The sequence below is a fragment of the Lepidochelys kempii genome, chromosome 27 (genome assembly GCF_965140285.1).
Source record: "Lepidochelys kempii isolate rLepKem1 chromosome 27, rLepKem1.hap1, whole genome shotgun sequence".
NCBI lineage: Eukaryota > Metazoa > Chordata > Testudines > Cheloniidae > Lepidochelys > Lepidochelys kempii.
Genome location: NC_136406.1, coordinates 2802001 through 2817118, shown reverse-complemented (window position 1 = coordinate 2817118; position 15118 = coordinate 2802001). Strand labels below are relative to the sequence as shown.

The 15118-nt window shown below is 45.4% G+C and overlaps 1 protein-coding gene across 13 annotated transcripts in view; it reads right to left on the bottom strand.

Annotated features, from left to right (window-relative positions):
• PLEKHM1 (pleckstrin homology and RUN domain containing M1) overlaps positions 1–15118 on the bottom strand; it is a 144416-nt gene that overhangs the window by 98395 nt on the left and 30903 nt on the right. For 9 of the 13 annotated variants that reach the window (XR_012156415.2, XM_073326188.2, XM_073326184.2 and 6 more), the window contains 6 exons: positions 12507–12954; positions 8799–9039; positions 7246–8157; positions 4611–4756; positions 3593–3786; positions 1420–1483 (listed from right to left, as the gene is read on the bottom strand). Coding sequence is in view for 12 of the 13 variants with exons in the window: in XM_073326188.2 (XP_073182289.2) it covers positions 1420–1483; positions 3593–3786; positions 4611–4756; positions 7246–8157; positions 8799–9039; positions 12507–12954 (2005 nt within the window). In the remaining variant the exon portion in view is untranslated. Of the gene's footprint in view, positions 1–1419; positions 1484–3592; positions 3787–4610; positions 4757–6904; positions 6958–7245; positions 8158–8798; positions 9040–12506; positions 12955–13633; positions 15115–15118 lie in introns of those variants that run through there. The other 4 variants (XM_073326192.2, XM_073326191.2, XM_073326199.2 and 1 more) reach the window with 3 other exon arrangements.

The window sequence follows — 15118 nt, the reverse complement described above, 5'->3', positions numbered from 1 at the left end:
ATAGTGGCACAGGCGTTGGAGATGCCACCCTGACAGCAGGGTCTGGAAGGCCTTTGGATTCCTTGGAAGGGGAGGATTTTTGTGACCAGGCTGGAGGGCCAAGCCACGAAGAGGAAGCTGTTGGTCCAGCAGTGACTGGGGTAGCAGGACAAGACAAGACAGGGGAAGACGCTGCCGGAGGGAGTGCGCATGCTGGTGGAGCTAATCCCCAGGATGGCCAGCAGGAGGCACTGCAAGCAGGGAGTGAACCCTGCGACTGTGTAATTTATAGGTTAACCCTGGATCAACATTACATGCAACTAGAGCTCAGGTTAGGTCGGGGTGGGAAAACTTTTTGGCCTGAGGGCCACATCGGGGTGCAAAACTGTATGGAGGGCCGGGTAGGGAAGGTTGTGCCTCCCCAAACAGCCTGGCCCCTGCCCCCAATCCGCCCCCTTCAACTTCCCACCCCCCTAAAAGCCCCTGACCCATCCAACCCCCCTGCTCCTTGTCCCCTGACCGCCCCCTTCCAGGACCCCTGCCCCTAACAACCCCCCGGGACCCCACCTCCATCTACCCCCCCTGTTCCCCGTCCCCTGACTGCCCCCCCCAACCTCTGCCCTATCCAACAGCCCCCTGCTCCCCATCCCCTGACCGCCCCCCCCGAACCTCCACCCCAACCCCTGACTGCCCCCCGGGACTCCCTGCCCCTTATCCAACCCCCCGGCCCTGGCCCCCTTACCATGCCACTCAGAGCAGCATGTCTGGCCACCGCACCGCCCGGCTGGAGCCAGACACTCTGCCCTGCATGAGTGCACAGCCCCGCCACCCAGAGTGCTGCCCGCACGCCGGCGTGACTACGGGGGAGGGGGGACAGCAGGGGAAGGGGCCGGGGGCTAGCCTCCTGGGCCAGGAGCTCAGGCATGACGGTCCCGTGGGCCGCATGTGGCCTGTGGGCCGTAGTTTGTCCACCTCTGGGTTAGGTGCATATTAATAAGGCTGTGAGTCTGTCACAGAAGTCACAGATTCTGTGACTTTCCAGGACCTCCCTGACTTCTGCAGCGGCCAGCGCAGTAGACCCCAGGGCCGCAGGACCCCCCTCTGCCCCCCCCCACAGAGCACCTAAGTTTTAGTCAGGGATATTTCTATAGTACAAAATTGCCTGTGACCTGTCCATGACGTTTACTAAAAATTGGCATGACTAAATCCTAGCCTTACATATTATATACAGAACTGACCACCATACGCCTGTACCCTATCTACAGGCACAGAGTCACATAGTGAGAGAGAGAGATGCTGAGCAAGGGAAATACAGGTACAATGTGAGTTGTTTGATCCTTTATAAGTAGCAAAAACTGTCAGTTTCAGCTTCCTTTCCATACAGAGAAACCAAAACATTTTCACCAGTGACACAGTAAAAAAATAAGTCAAAGCTCCTACCTGTCTCAGATCAGCGACACTGTATTTATGGGGTGATTCCAAGAGATAGTCCCGATAACCCAGTCTTCAAACAAACACAAAACAAGAAGTGTCAGACATGTTTTACCAGGGCCGTAACAGACTTCGAGACGGACATGAAACAGATGACGTCGACTCTGAAGAAAACTACTGCAAATCTGCCTTCACTAGTATTGATCACAGATTTTGTTCCCATTACCTCTACATTAAAAACGGTTTGAGAGATGGTCAGAGAGTACTTTTATTATATAATTTTACCGAGCTATTTCCTCTCAGGAGATTGCTTTGGTTCAGGATGGTATTTTCTTATCATGATTTCCTTCCCCACATCTCTTAAGACATGGGCCCAGAAACTGATGTATAACAACTCTTAACAGCAGATGGAAACAGAAAAACCACAAAGCCCTTCCAGCACCACTCTACCACAGAGCAAGCTGGCTCAGAGAGCTCTGCTCAAAACTTGCTGAGTCACAAGAACAAAAGCTACAAGAACTTCCCATTAAATTCCAAAAGGAGAAGTCAGAGGACAACAGTCCCAAGGACCCCAGCACAAACCAGGGGGATTTCTGGGTGAGTGGGAATTGGAGAAACTCAGTTAACCGGTGAGAAATGACCATTCTCGGATATCCAACAGCCTGGGACCTCCCGACCTGCCATAGCTGTGATCAGGAGCGGCCTTGCTCTTGACGCCGCTAGGCAGAACTGGGAGGAGGGCTATTGGCATAGCACTCAGTGAGGGTCCCTTTCCTTTGGAGCAGTCTGCTCCCAGTGAGTCAGCATGGCTCCCGTCTATTGTCCTTTGGGATCACTGGAAAGCCCATCGCTTTGGGTTGGCATTGGCAAAGGCTTGAGGGAGTGTTGCAAGTCACAACCATCCAAAAGTCATGGTTCAGGCTGCTTAAAATCATCAGCTTGGTTTAAAAATCAGGAGATTAAAAAAAAATAATTTGGGATCTTTTTAATTTGCCTTCTAGTTCAAGTGTTTCAGGGTCACGTTTTCCAGCTTTTCTCCTCCACCAAGTGGGCTAGAAACTTTAAACAATAAAGCTGAGATACTCATGTAATCTCAGGATTCCAAGGGCCGGGGCTTTAAGGAAAATGCCAACTCTGATGAGATGTGATCAGATTGCCAGAGGTGACAAACACCAAGGGTGGGCCTGCTGTCTAGCAGGAAAGTGCACAGAGGGCTTCTAAGCTGCACTGGTCTCAGGACTGGGGAACAGATGGGGTGTGTGGAGGGGAGGGGAGGGGAGGGAAGGTGCCGCTCTGTTTCATTTTTACTTTGCATCTCCTGCCAAGTAGCTTCAGCTGTTCTCTGCTTCTACAGATTCAACTCGTCCTCTCCACGTGAGCATAAAGGTTTTTGTTCACCCATTTCAGACTGAGTAAGGGTTGATTGCGGATTTGATTCAGGCATTTTTTAAATGTACGGTCAAGGGTGCCCAGAGCTTTGGATGGGGGCTGAGTTTGCATACGACACAAACCCTATATGGCAGGCCCCATCTCCAGGACAGCCACAGGGGGAGTACGAAGAAGCAAAAGCTGGTAGAGAACAATGCACAGGGCCCTATCTAATGTAGGCAGGAGCACCGGGTAAGCCAAGGTGTTAAAGGTATGTATGGACCCACAGCTTTCTGTCTCATTCAGTTCAAGAAGGGAGGTGATTTCTGACACACTGTTTTGATGAAATGGGCCTGGCTGGGAGGCGGAGAGTGGCTAGCAGGACAATGGCTAGCATTTACCAGCACTTCATGCTTTTCAAGGACTATAAAGGCATTAGAAAATCCTCCTGAACTCCCATGATGTGGGTAAATATCTCCATTTTATAAGGGAATAAGGGAGAGGATAAGTGACTTGCTCAAATCACACAGTCAGGCAGGTGGTAGAGTCAGGATTAAAACCCAGCAGGTTCTAGCTCCCATGAGTTCCTTTAGTTCAGTCTCCTCCAGAGAGTTACTGAGCTCCAGAACTAGAAAGACCCTCTCCTTGGACCCAGGGCTGGATCGTTAGGTGCTATGGACTATCTAACACCTCATGTCCTTTGCAGATCAACCTGAAGATCTGCACTGAAGGTGCTGGCAATTTGGGGTTCAGGATTGATCGCTGCCTTGCCATAAGGTTAGGATGCTGGGGAATTCTTAGAGAGGGTCCTCACCGTTTGCTCAGCTCCTTCAGGGCCCCACTGCGACACATTATAAGGTAATCACCAAGTAGTTTCAGCTGTTCTCTGCTTCTACAGATTCGACTCATCCTCTCCACGTGAGCATACAGGCTTTCATTCACCAATTTCAGATTGATTAAAGGTTGAATGCGGATTTGATTCAGAAATTTTAAAGCTTGTCGAGAAACCTAAAATATAGAAAAAACAAGCATTGATAGGGGCTCAATTCAAAGCACACTGAAATCTACGAAAGGGTTCCCAGTTACTCCAGTGAGTGTCAGATTACTGCCTATCTGCAAAGGAGGTTTAAAAGGAAAACATAGAGGAGGAAGAAACAGTCAGTGACTGGGCACCAAAAGTGCTGATTCATAGATTTTAAGGCCAGAAGGGACCATAAGATTGTTGCACCTTCCACATAACACAGGCCAGAGAATTTCATCATGACTCAAGTACATCTTGCAGAAAGTCATCCAGTCTTGATCTGAAGACTCCAAAAGATGGAGAATCCACCACTCCTGTAGCAGCTTGTTCCAAAGGTTAATCACCCTCCCTGTTAAAAAATGTGTCTTATTTCTAATTTGAATTTATCTGTCTTGAATTTCCCGCCATTGGTTCTTGTTCTGCCTTTCCATGCTACACTGAAGAGCCTTTCAGTGCTTGGTATTTTCTCCCTGTGAAGATACTTTACACAGTGTAATAAATTCATCTCCTGATCTTTTTGAAAATTAAACAGACGGAGCTCCCCAAGTGTTGTACTGTGAGGCATTTTGTCCAGCCCTCAAATTATTTTTGCAGTTTTTTTCTGCACCCTCTTCAATTTTTCAACATCCTTTTTCAAGCATGGATGCCAAACCTGCACACAATATTCCAGTACTGGTCTCACCAATGCCACCTTTTGCTTCTACTCACTACTGCCCCGTTTTTACCTCCCAGGGTTATATCAGCCTTTCTGCGGAGCAGGGGGATGTTTAAAGAATTGGGTATCCCCTGCCTGGACCATCCATAGACTTACTGCTCTTTTAGTCAAGTCCCAGTTGTGGATAAGGCGCGATGGAATCACAGACTCGTCGTCCTGATGGCAGCTGTCACAGTAATAGAGGCCAGAGAATGCACAAAGTTTGGGTTTCACAAAACTGAGTCCGATCTGTCTGGAGCAACCTGAAAAGAAGAGAGATTGAACAGCGAGAGAGTAACAAACACTCATTCCCCCATTCACTTCTGAAGATGGGTCCAAACAGCACAGACCCTGGGAAGTTTGGCTGTGTATGGAACCACACGTTGCAGAGCACATCTCTAATTATTACAGGGCAGCACAGTGGTTCAGGGCTAAAGAAAGATCAGGAGAAAATGAGAAGATGAAACCAGAAAAAGTAACAAAGGAAAATCCCGCAGAGGGAGATTTAAAGAGGGAGCATCCAGAAATAGTGACAATTGATTTGCGAAAGGAAGAGTGCACTTCCCAGTGGATGAGATTTTTTTCTGCTCTATAGTGGGGCAGTTCACACAGTGGGTTATGTATATCCTGTCCAGAAGATGGAGAGAGGAAATCGAAGTTCTATGAGGTTCTCCCCAAAGTTTTCCAGCTGACCAAAGCAGTTACAGAAAAAACAAAAATGTGGAAAACTAAACTAAATAAAAACAAATAGTGAGCAGCAAGACCATGAGGAAAATGACTGACTCCAGCTACTGAGGCATGCACATGTAATAAGACTACAACTGGAAAGAGAGAGAGGGGGCAGAGTCTCAGGCTATGTCTACAGAGAGCATCTCCTACCAGCAAAGCACTCTCCACACCAGCACTTTTTGTCAGTAAAACTTTTGTCGGTCAGGGGTGTCTTTTTTCACACCCTTGACCAACAAAAGTTTTACTGATGAAAGTGCAGTATACACATAGCCTTAGTCTGGCATGACCAGCTAGGGACAAAGTAAAATCTGCTTAGAGAGAAAACTGTTCTCTGGGAAGCTCTGGGGGAAAGCAGACAGGCCACGGGCTCCCAAGGACCTCTCTACTTGAGGTGTGGGCCCCCAATTCGTACTGTTTGCCTTTGCAGCCAGCTCTTCAGCCAGCAGGGGATGGTGTGGGAGAGAGAGGCCCACCAGTCAGGTGTCTCCAGTGTCATCTCTTCCCCCTCCCACACCTTCTCGATACAGGCCTAAGAAGCAATCTAACAGGAGTGCCCTGGCATTGTCTTCGCAGGAATCAATGGAGGCTGACATATTAAACAGAATCCATTCAATTTGTATCCAACCAAGTAGCTGCCTGCCGCTGGGCTTGAACATTCTGATGGAGAATGAACCAGATCAGGTGAGGGTGAAACAGTATTAAGGGTCTTGCATCCGATGAAGTGAGCTGTAGCTCACGAAAGCTCATGCTCAAATAAATTGGTTAGTCTCTAAGGTGCCACAAGTATGCTTTTTCTTTTTACTGTTGAAAATGTGACTTATTTCCATGGACGTGACCAGCTAGTAAAGCGGACACACAGTCTCCTCTGTGGCTAGATAAAAAAAATGTCCAGGCTCAGCCAGGGATGTAGAAACACTTAAAAGGAGCAGATGGAAACCAAATAAACTGGATTCTTGGACCTCGCTTTCCCCTGTGGGTTCATTCTGGTGAGACCTTTGGCAATGATTTCTTCTTGCTAGTCACATCCCACTGTAAGGGGCTTGTGTGTCAAATGGGGAACAGCTCACTCTCACTAGGGTCAGTGAACATGGGAGCAGAACCTGACTGAGCAGGCTGCTGTGTACAGCTCTCAGCAGGTGGAGAGAAGAGTGTATTGCAAGAAGAGCAAGAGCCATGGACTGTATGTGCAGAGCCTCATGCTACAGTTGGCTGGGAGCCAGGGTCTCTCTCTAAACTCCTATCCTTCTCTTCCCACCTGTGGTAGTACAAATGGGCTACAAGCTGCTCCTGACAGAGAGAAAGTGGCATACAGAAAAGAGAAGCCCCGATGGAAAATCTAGATTCCAAATCAGGCCAGTTTAAAGGGTTATAAAATGAGTGAAGAGAGAGGAAAGCAAAGCTCAGACAGAGGCTGATCTACCTGTCAGGGACAGGAAGTTGGGCTGGCATTGCAAAAGACACAGTCTGCGGCTTCCATCTATCAGGAGCAGAATACCCATTATTAGGACAGAAGGAACCGAAGTTTCAGAAATGAGTAGACACACCCGAGACAGTTAGAGACTGAGTGGGAAAGATATAAAACGGGAGTTAAAAGAAAGTTCTGAAAAACATGTAGGGCACAGGAAACATTATAGGAGTGACAGAGAAGTCTGAAGGGGATTTTTCAAGTTTAATCAACTTACCATATTAAAGAAAGAGCAAATGCAGCTTTATGTAGAAATCAATGATCGTTATCCTATTAAATCAAAATGACCTTGTATATTAGAAGGTATTTGTTGTTTGTGGTTAAATGAATATTTTACTTAAGAAGGTTGTCACACTTGTAATATAAAACTGTTAAAGTGAAATTATTTGTCACTGGAATATTGATCTTTTAGAACATGCACTTATTCCTCATGATTTGCCCATGTTTATCCCACAGGTTGTAGCCATGACTTTCAGCTGTGATGCCCCATTAACACAGTCCTCGCCTTTCCGGCAGAGGCTGAAGCAAGTGAGCAAATCAGAGCCAACATGTACCTACCTGCACATATGAAGCTCTGGGAGTCCAGTCCTTTCTCCATGGGGATGGCCACCAGATATTGTAAGAAAAAGCCATTTTCCTTTACAGTGTTTTTCAAGATTGCCTGAGAATTCCCATCCAAATTGCCACCAAGTGTCAGGGCTTCCTCTGCAGTTTCAAGATATGAGGTTAATACTCTACGAACAAGCCCCCTCCATGCTGCGGCGGCATCAGCACTCTCAGCTTGCAGCTTCAAGATGGCTTTAGAGGTTATCACCTTGAAAAACGCAGGCCCACCAAGACTCGTGTCGGGAAGAATGTCTTGGATTGTCTCTATTCCATAGCTGTTGCTTAATGTTTTTTCATCGTTCTTTACTTTAAAGCATTTTAAAGCTTCTAATGACAAGGAAAAAATAAAAGGAGCCCAAGCTTTATCTACATCCATATAAAGAACCGATTCTTTAATGGCATTTAATTCTGGTGCAAGAGAAGACGTCCAATCACAGGCATTTCCAGCTCTGTTGTACTGGAGCAAAGCAGCTGAGTCACCGAGCAACACTCCAATTGTGTGTCCTTCAAGGTCGTCTTCTGGACAGTCAAGCGTCTCCCATTCCTCCTCTTGCTGAGGCCGACACTTGCATCGAGCCTCGTGTATCCTGTCTAGCCAGTCCTCAGCTTCATCTCGGGAAGGCGCTCGTAAGCACAGTTTCTTACCAGAGAACACCAGCTCAAACCGGCCGTCACTGTGAACCAGCCCCTGCGACTCGCATCGCAGCAGAGAGTAATTCTCACTGTAAATCCGCTCTTCGTGGTCCAGGAAGAGGCGGAACTCCAGCGGGGATAACTCACAGAAGAACTCTTTCCAGAGGCCCATTGCTCCCCTCCTCTCCAGATTGCCCAGCTTCAGGAGGCCTCGGAATGGATTGGAAAGACCTTTGAGAGGACAAGGCATTTCCATGAAACCCGGAAGAATATGACAGACAAAGCAGAGAAAAGCTAATAAACAATTCACAGCAGCATGCAAATAAACCGCATAAAAAATATTGAATAGACACAGCTGAATCGGTTTGATAATGGCCTGATTTTCCATTGCCGTGCGCCTTGCATTGACACCAGTGCAAAATGAGTGTGTACAAACTCTCCAATGAGAATTGTAACTCTGTCTGCACTTTGCATTGGTGTCAGTGAATACACACCTGAGCCATGGAGGAGAAAGGCATCCTTAGGGCTTTTCTACACTAGAGAAATTTTCTAAATATTTCCCGTCACTGTTAATGTGGGCTCAGCAACACTGGGAGCCCAAACATAGCTGCCACTACTGGCCCCGTTGTTATTAACAGTGTCACCTAAACCTGCTCAGAATTGGTCTGATCAGAATAACGTTGTGTAAACCACTTCTTTCACAATGAGGATTTGCCAGGTAGTTTCTAGAAAGAACAAACTGACTTCCAGCTCTCCACAGTGTATAGGCACCTACAGCAGAAAGGGAGGCTAAAAAAGGGCATCAACTCTTCATTGGGATGACTTTTCATCCCATTTCCCAACTGATCCATTCTTGGTTGGAATGCACATACCGATCTGCCTGCGATGAACAACATGGAAGCCCTTTTGTTCTTGGTCAGGGGATGGCTTGGGCTTCCCAGTCTTTGAAGAGGATAAGAGGGGTCGCTCCAAACCGAGTGCACTGATCAGTTCTGCGGACTGGCCTTCTCTGGCCCCCTCAAGAGAGGACCCATAAGAATCAGTTAGGCCTTTACTGCTCCCTTCTGGAGAAGGCCTGTAGAAATCGTCTTCTGATATCCAGCTCCTTCTTTTCTATTTAAAAAAAGAACTGAAATATTATTGAACTTAGGCCAGGATCCTGTAAACATATCCACGCTTAACTTGACACAGGAGCGGAACCATTAACTGCAGTGGGTCTGCTCACATCTATAAAATGAAGCAGGTACATAAATGCATAAAGGTCAGGGTTTAACTGCCTACAAAATCAAGAATATTTACCTTTTAATGAGTTACAAATGTTTGTAAGCTGCACTAACAGCTCTCTGTATCTAATTACTGGTCAGTTAGTCAGTCCTACCCCAGTGCACGGCCATGACAAGTTCTCTCTCTCTCCTTGGTCAATACAGTTAACTGAACAAGATTTGTCACCAGGAGGTCAGAGTAGGAAGTTTTCGGCACCCTCCGAAACACCCCAAGGGATCCACCATTTAGCCCACCATGATCAAAGAAACCTAATTTTGTAGCTGCCATTTCCACCATCACAAAGCACTTAATGAGACACCATCTACAGCTGGCCATTGCTGCTTCTAAATGAGCAACACTAGGCAACCTTTCCCCCCACCCCATTCCCTGAGTGCTGCGCTGCAGAGCTCTTAGAAGAGGTGTTTGCATTAAGTTTGCATCCAAGCTGAGCTGCTTCTACATACTTGCTCCTCAGTTGAGCTACTTTTCTCGTCTTGTACTTTAGCTTAATCACGTTGACCATTTCTAGTTGACCTTGTCTTCTCACAACTGCAAGACCAAATACTGCCCTCAGTTAAACCCACGCAGCACAAGTGGCTTTTTGAAGTACAAAAAAATTACACAGATTCCTAGATTCCAAGGCCAAAAGGGACCACTGGATCCTCTAATCTGACCTCCTGCATAACACAGGCTGTAGGATTCCCCAACATAATTTCTGTTTGAACTAGACCAGATCTTTAAAAAAAAGAGATAAGAACATAAGAAGAACAGAAGAACAGCCCCACCGAGTCAGACCAATAGTCCATCTAGCCCAGTGTCCTGTCTTCTGACAGTGGCCAATGCCAGGTGCTCCATAGGGAATGAACAGAATAGGGAATCATCAAGTGATCTATCCCCTGTCGCCCATTCCCAGCTCCCGGCAAAGAGAGGCTAGGGACACCATCCCTGCCCATCCTGGCTAACAGCCATTGATGGACCTATCCTCCATGAACTTATTTAGTTCTTTTTTGAACCCTGTTATAGTCTTGGCCTTCAGAACATCCTCTGGGAAGGAGTTCCACAGGTTGACTGTGCGTTGTTTGAAAAAATAATTCCTACATGCAATCTTGATATAAAAATTCCCAGTGAGGGAGAATCCACCATAACCTTTGGTAAATTCTTCCAATGATTAACCCACCCTGTTCAACATTTACATCTTATTTCCAGTCTGAATTTGTCCAGTTCTCCTTTATCTTCTATTTTGTGGATGCCCTCAAACTGTAGTAGATTAGAGAAGGACAATTTTCATTAACAGAAGCCATGTTTGTTTGTCCCTGTCCTATCATGTTAATCTAGGCATTTGAAAATTCTATTTGTAATCACTGAAAAGCCCAGGATCACTGTTAGCACGTTTTTTAAAGAGGCAGGTAGTTTATTTGCTGCCTTCCAGTATTGTAGGTAAATCTGAGATGCACATTTTGGTCAGCAGCTCTGCTCGCAAGTTCCTTCAGAACTCAAGACTCTACTATGTGGTCCTAGTAATGTGCTGCTCTTTAATTGACTAATTTGTTCCAGCACCTCCTATTGTAATGCCTCTGGCAAAGAGGACTTTTGTTACTGTTAAAAGTGCATGAGAAGGAAAAGGACTCAGCCAAAAAGGGAACGAAAGAGCATGCCCTGCTAGTCTGATGTCTGGTCTTCTGAATCTTTATATGAAGTAATAAAACAATATTTTGGGGGGAAAAAGATATACATATTGTTTTCTCATTAACTTTGAACCCATCCTGAAGCAAATTTCTATCAGTATTGTGAAGTGACACCTACCTCTCTTGGAGTTCTGCAAGTAGGTACAGGCACCCTAGAACAATAACCCCAGACACCTGATCCAGACTAGTTTAAGCCTATTCCCTTAGATTAGGCACTTCTCCATTTCATACACAGACTCTTCAGTTCATGATAAGAAATACTGATTATCTCTGAGTTGTTCAACTGGGTGATATCTTCCACCAATTCCTTAGTCACACTTTAACAGCTGTTCTAATGTAATGAGCACTGCTAAATTGTTCCATCTAATTTTCAAGTATTCTTATAATTTGACCATGAGCTAAATCTTACTCACTTATTTCTTTGGGAAAAAAAACTGTCCCTTCTGTTTGGTAAAGGGACAAACCCCAAACACAAGGCAGCCAGCCCCAAGATACACAATGAACAGGAAGATTATGTTTACTCTAGAATCAGGAATGACTCATGCAGGACAGTAACAGGTATTTAAGCATGATGGACTTTCCTGTTGATATCCAGAAGTTACGAATAGATCAATCAAACTACAGCCAAGAGGCGGGATAGGTAATATGGTCACTGAGCATTTTAAAGAGTAGATATCAACAAGAGAAATTGTTTAGGATGGTTTAAGGATATATGGTAAAAGCATTAAGATATAATGATGAGTCATAAGATGGAATTAAGCAAAGCACAATTTAGCCTGAATATCAGGTAACATTTCCAAGCAGTGAAATCTAGCTGATTATTCCAGTAAGCCAACAGAAGTAGTGGGACCCCTTCACTCGAGACATTTAAACTAGACTGAGCATGGGAGAGAACTATCCTGCACTGGCCTCGGTGACCAGATGTTTGATGTTGCATGTAGCAACACCAAGCAGATCGTTTCCACTGGAAAGCGGGGATCTATTTCTGCAGCCAATCGTTCCTTGGCTTTCTCCCTTAGGACCAAAAATCAAGAGAAACTCTCTTTCACTTACCATTGTGGAATGCCAATTCTCAGACTGTTCTTTCAAATTGGAAAGAGAATCTAGGGCTAGATTTTCAGCAGGACTCAGCAGCTTCCATTGAGAAGAATAGGGAAGTCCATCCCCTTTCACCAAGAACAATGGAAGCTACTGTTTGAGGAGCCTTTTGGAAAATCCAGCCACCCTTTCATGTAGGTGCTTAATGCGTGCTGGGCTCTTACCTGGCTGCCTAGCTCTGACAGCTTTTGGTGATGCATTTGCCAGGTAATTTAATTCGTTCTGATTTCTCCAAAGCCCAGTGCAGCAGTGTGCCTTTCAGCTACAGCAAAGTACGTACGGAGCAAGGAATATTTTTCACTACAGCTCTGTAGTGAACCTGTGCATATGCACCATGTGGCAGTATTCTTGATTAGTACCAGAGTGACAAAGAGACCAAAACACACTGCGTGTCGGGCTTAACTTAAAACGAACAGCAACCTAGAAGTCTCTATTGCCTTCTACACAACATTCTCTTTACGCTTCCTAACCACTTCCCCGACTTGATTAGCGGCGAAGATCTAAGAACATGGAAAAACAATTGTTAACACCTACTGGACAAGCTGTTGCTGGTGAAAGAAAGAATTCTGTCACTGGGCTGAGATCCTCTTGGCTTTTCTTATCACCATTTATCTCACTGGTTCCATCTTTATCCTCTGGTTTAATAATGTAAAGCTGTTGGGACGAATCTTTGTCTGCTGCACCATTGTGTGTTATGATTGGCTGAGACAACAACTGGATTCCCGTAACATGTGAAGGAGGATCTGGTATCTTGCTGGCCTTAGCTAGATCTTCCGCATGGATGGACTGTGGGTTATCGGTGTCAGGAAGCGGTGCAGAACAAAGAGTGCTCTCCGCTGTTACGTTTAAATGCAGGTGAGAGGCTCTGGAGACGGCAGGAGGAAGTGCGGGCTGCAATGGGGCAGGTGCCAATAGATTAGGACGGAGCGGTTCTTCGGTAGGTTCAGAGACTTGCTGTGCTTGTCTGAATTCAGACAATACCCTTAAAACAAAGTTTAGGCAAATAAAAAATAAGTGAATAGACAGAACAAAGTCTGCTACAAGACATCATTGGTTCCCAGAGGTCATGTGATTATAAAAATAAGTCCCCTGAGGGTTTCAGCCCCTGAAGTACTGTAAGCCTGAAATGATCTATCCCATGCCATTTGTCTAGGTTCTAATAAATCCACTATACTTGTTTCATAGATTCTAAGGCCAGAAGGGACCATCGTGATCATCTACTTGGATCTCCTGCTCAGCACAGGCCCCAGGACTTCCCTTACCTTCTGTTTGAACTAGAGCATGTATTTTAGAAAAGCAACCAATCCGGATTTAAAAGTTGCTAGTGATGGATGACCAGAGCTCCTGGAAGGCTGAAGCAGAGCTACTAAATCACAGATCTGGGGACAGATATCAGCTACCAGACCACTGGGGTGGATGAAGTGGTGGAGCCAGGACATCAAATCTTCAAGCTGTCCATCCTCCACGACCTCAGAAACCTGGAGTCCCAAGCAGCAGCAGAAATGCTGCCATTGCACCAATCAAACTACGTTTCCCCCTAACATTACTTGACTTTCCTCTTTAGAAGGCTCTGTGCAACCCAACGGTGACACATCTCAGCATCTTGGCTGTCTACGTGTGCCAATTACGATAAACTGCTTGTGTATTAGCCCTGCACGTACATGTTAGAATTTACTGGAGATGAGGCATGATGTACCGCTTCTGTGTCAAGCTTGAGGACTGGAAAAAGGGGTTTTCTGTACAATCACGTAATGGCCGCTCCAAGTCAAAGTGAGAGAGCTCCTCATTCACTCACGGGCATCACCACATTTATAAGAAAAATAAATGCTCAGGTAAAAATAATCTGCTTTCTAGAACACAGTGTTCAAAGCCAGCCCAGCTAAAGAGCTGGGGTGCTTCCTTTGAACTATTCATATCCTGAATATACTTGGGAGTTTGTGTTTAAGCCACCCCGAGTCATGCTATTTATTGTAGGTCCCCCAGAAGAGAGCTTTGCACATGTATTAGGATTACATATTGAAATTTTGCATGACTACTTTGCTCATTAAACATGTGCCTAGCTATGGTTTGTGTGTCGAATTTCCAACAAAAGTAAGTATTCATAGCTGTAATAAGCAATTAGCAGCAGCACTCTGGTCAGTCAAGAGACTGTTTCATGCTCCTTTGTTCTCAATTTTGATCTCAATATAACCTCAAACCAAATATCTTTCCATCATTAACCTAATCAAATCAAAATGGGTTCTCATAATCTCAAGAAATGAAAAGTTTTTTTGGAATCTAAAATTGGGTGATGTTCAATGTTGTTAATGAGGGCGATACATGAGGCAGAATCGAATCAAACTATGGTCTGCTGTAGTTATGCTGGCTTTCTAGGGCTGATAGCAGTTAAAGGTTGCCTTTCCTCAGTAATCTAAACATAGCTGACAAGACAATAGCCACAGCGTGACTTTTCTGACCACAGCCCCATTTTAAAACCAAACTCAACAAGAGTGTGTTTGCCAAGACAAAAACAACATCCCAAAGCTTAGACTGCTTAGTTCTAGGTGAGAATGCCCTTTAAATTTTTTATGGTGATAGTGAAAACATTTGCGATCCAACTGTTTCTTATTTTGTCTCTGTCCTGACATGCAAGGGGTTCTACATAGCTAAATGAAAAGAAGGATTCAAACAAACAAACTGCTTACAGGCTGCAAACACTGCAGCTCCTCCACGTTATTGGAGAAATCAGAAATATGTTTTCCTCATAAAGCGTCAAAATAGCTGCATGAACATTTGGGAGATGTTACATCTCTGGACTCCTACTGGAGGAGACAAGGGTACCAGCCAGGAGTCAATCACCCAGCAGGAGTGTTCTGAAAGACAGTTAACTAGACCTCATGCCTAACCAGGCTGGCCTACATCCTCAAAAGTATTTAGGCAACTATCTTCCATAGATTTCAGTTGATATGGGCTGCAGTCACTTTACTTGGCAGGAAGACTCCAGCCAAGCCTTGTAACCATGCTTTCCTTTTGCCTTTCCACAACCCATGAGGGAAAAGATGGTTTGGGGAGAGGCATGTGAAAGGGAGAATGATAGATTTTCTGCTTTTGAGAGAGAGGATGAAATGCAGGGGTAAAGAGGAGGGTTAAGAAACCCTTAGCAAAGA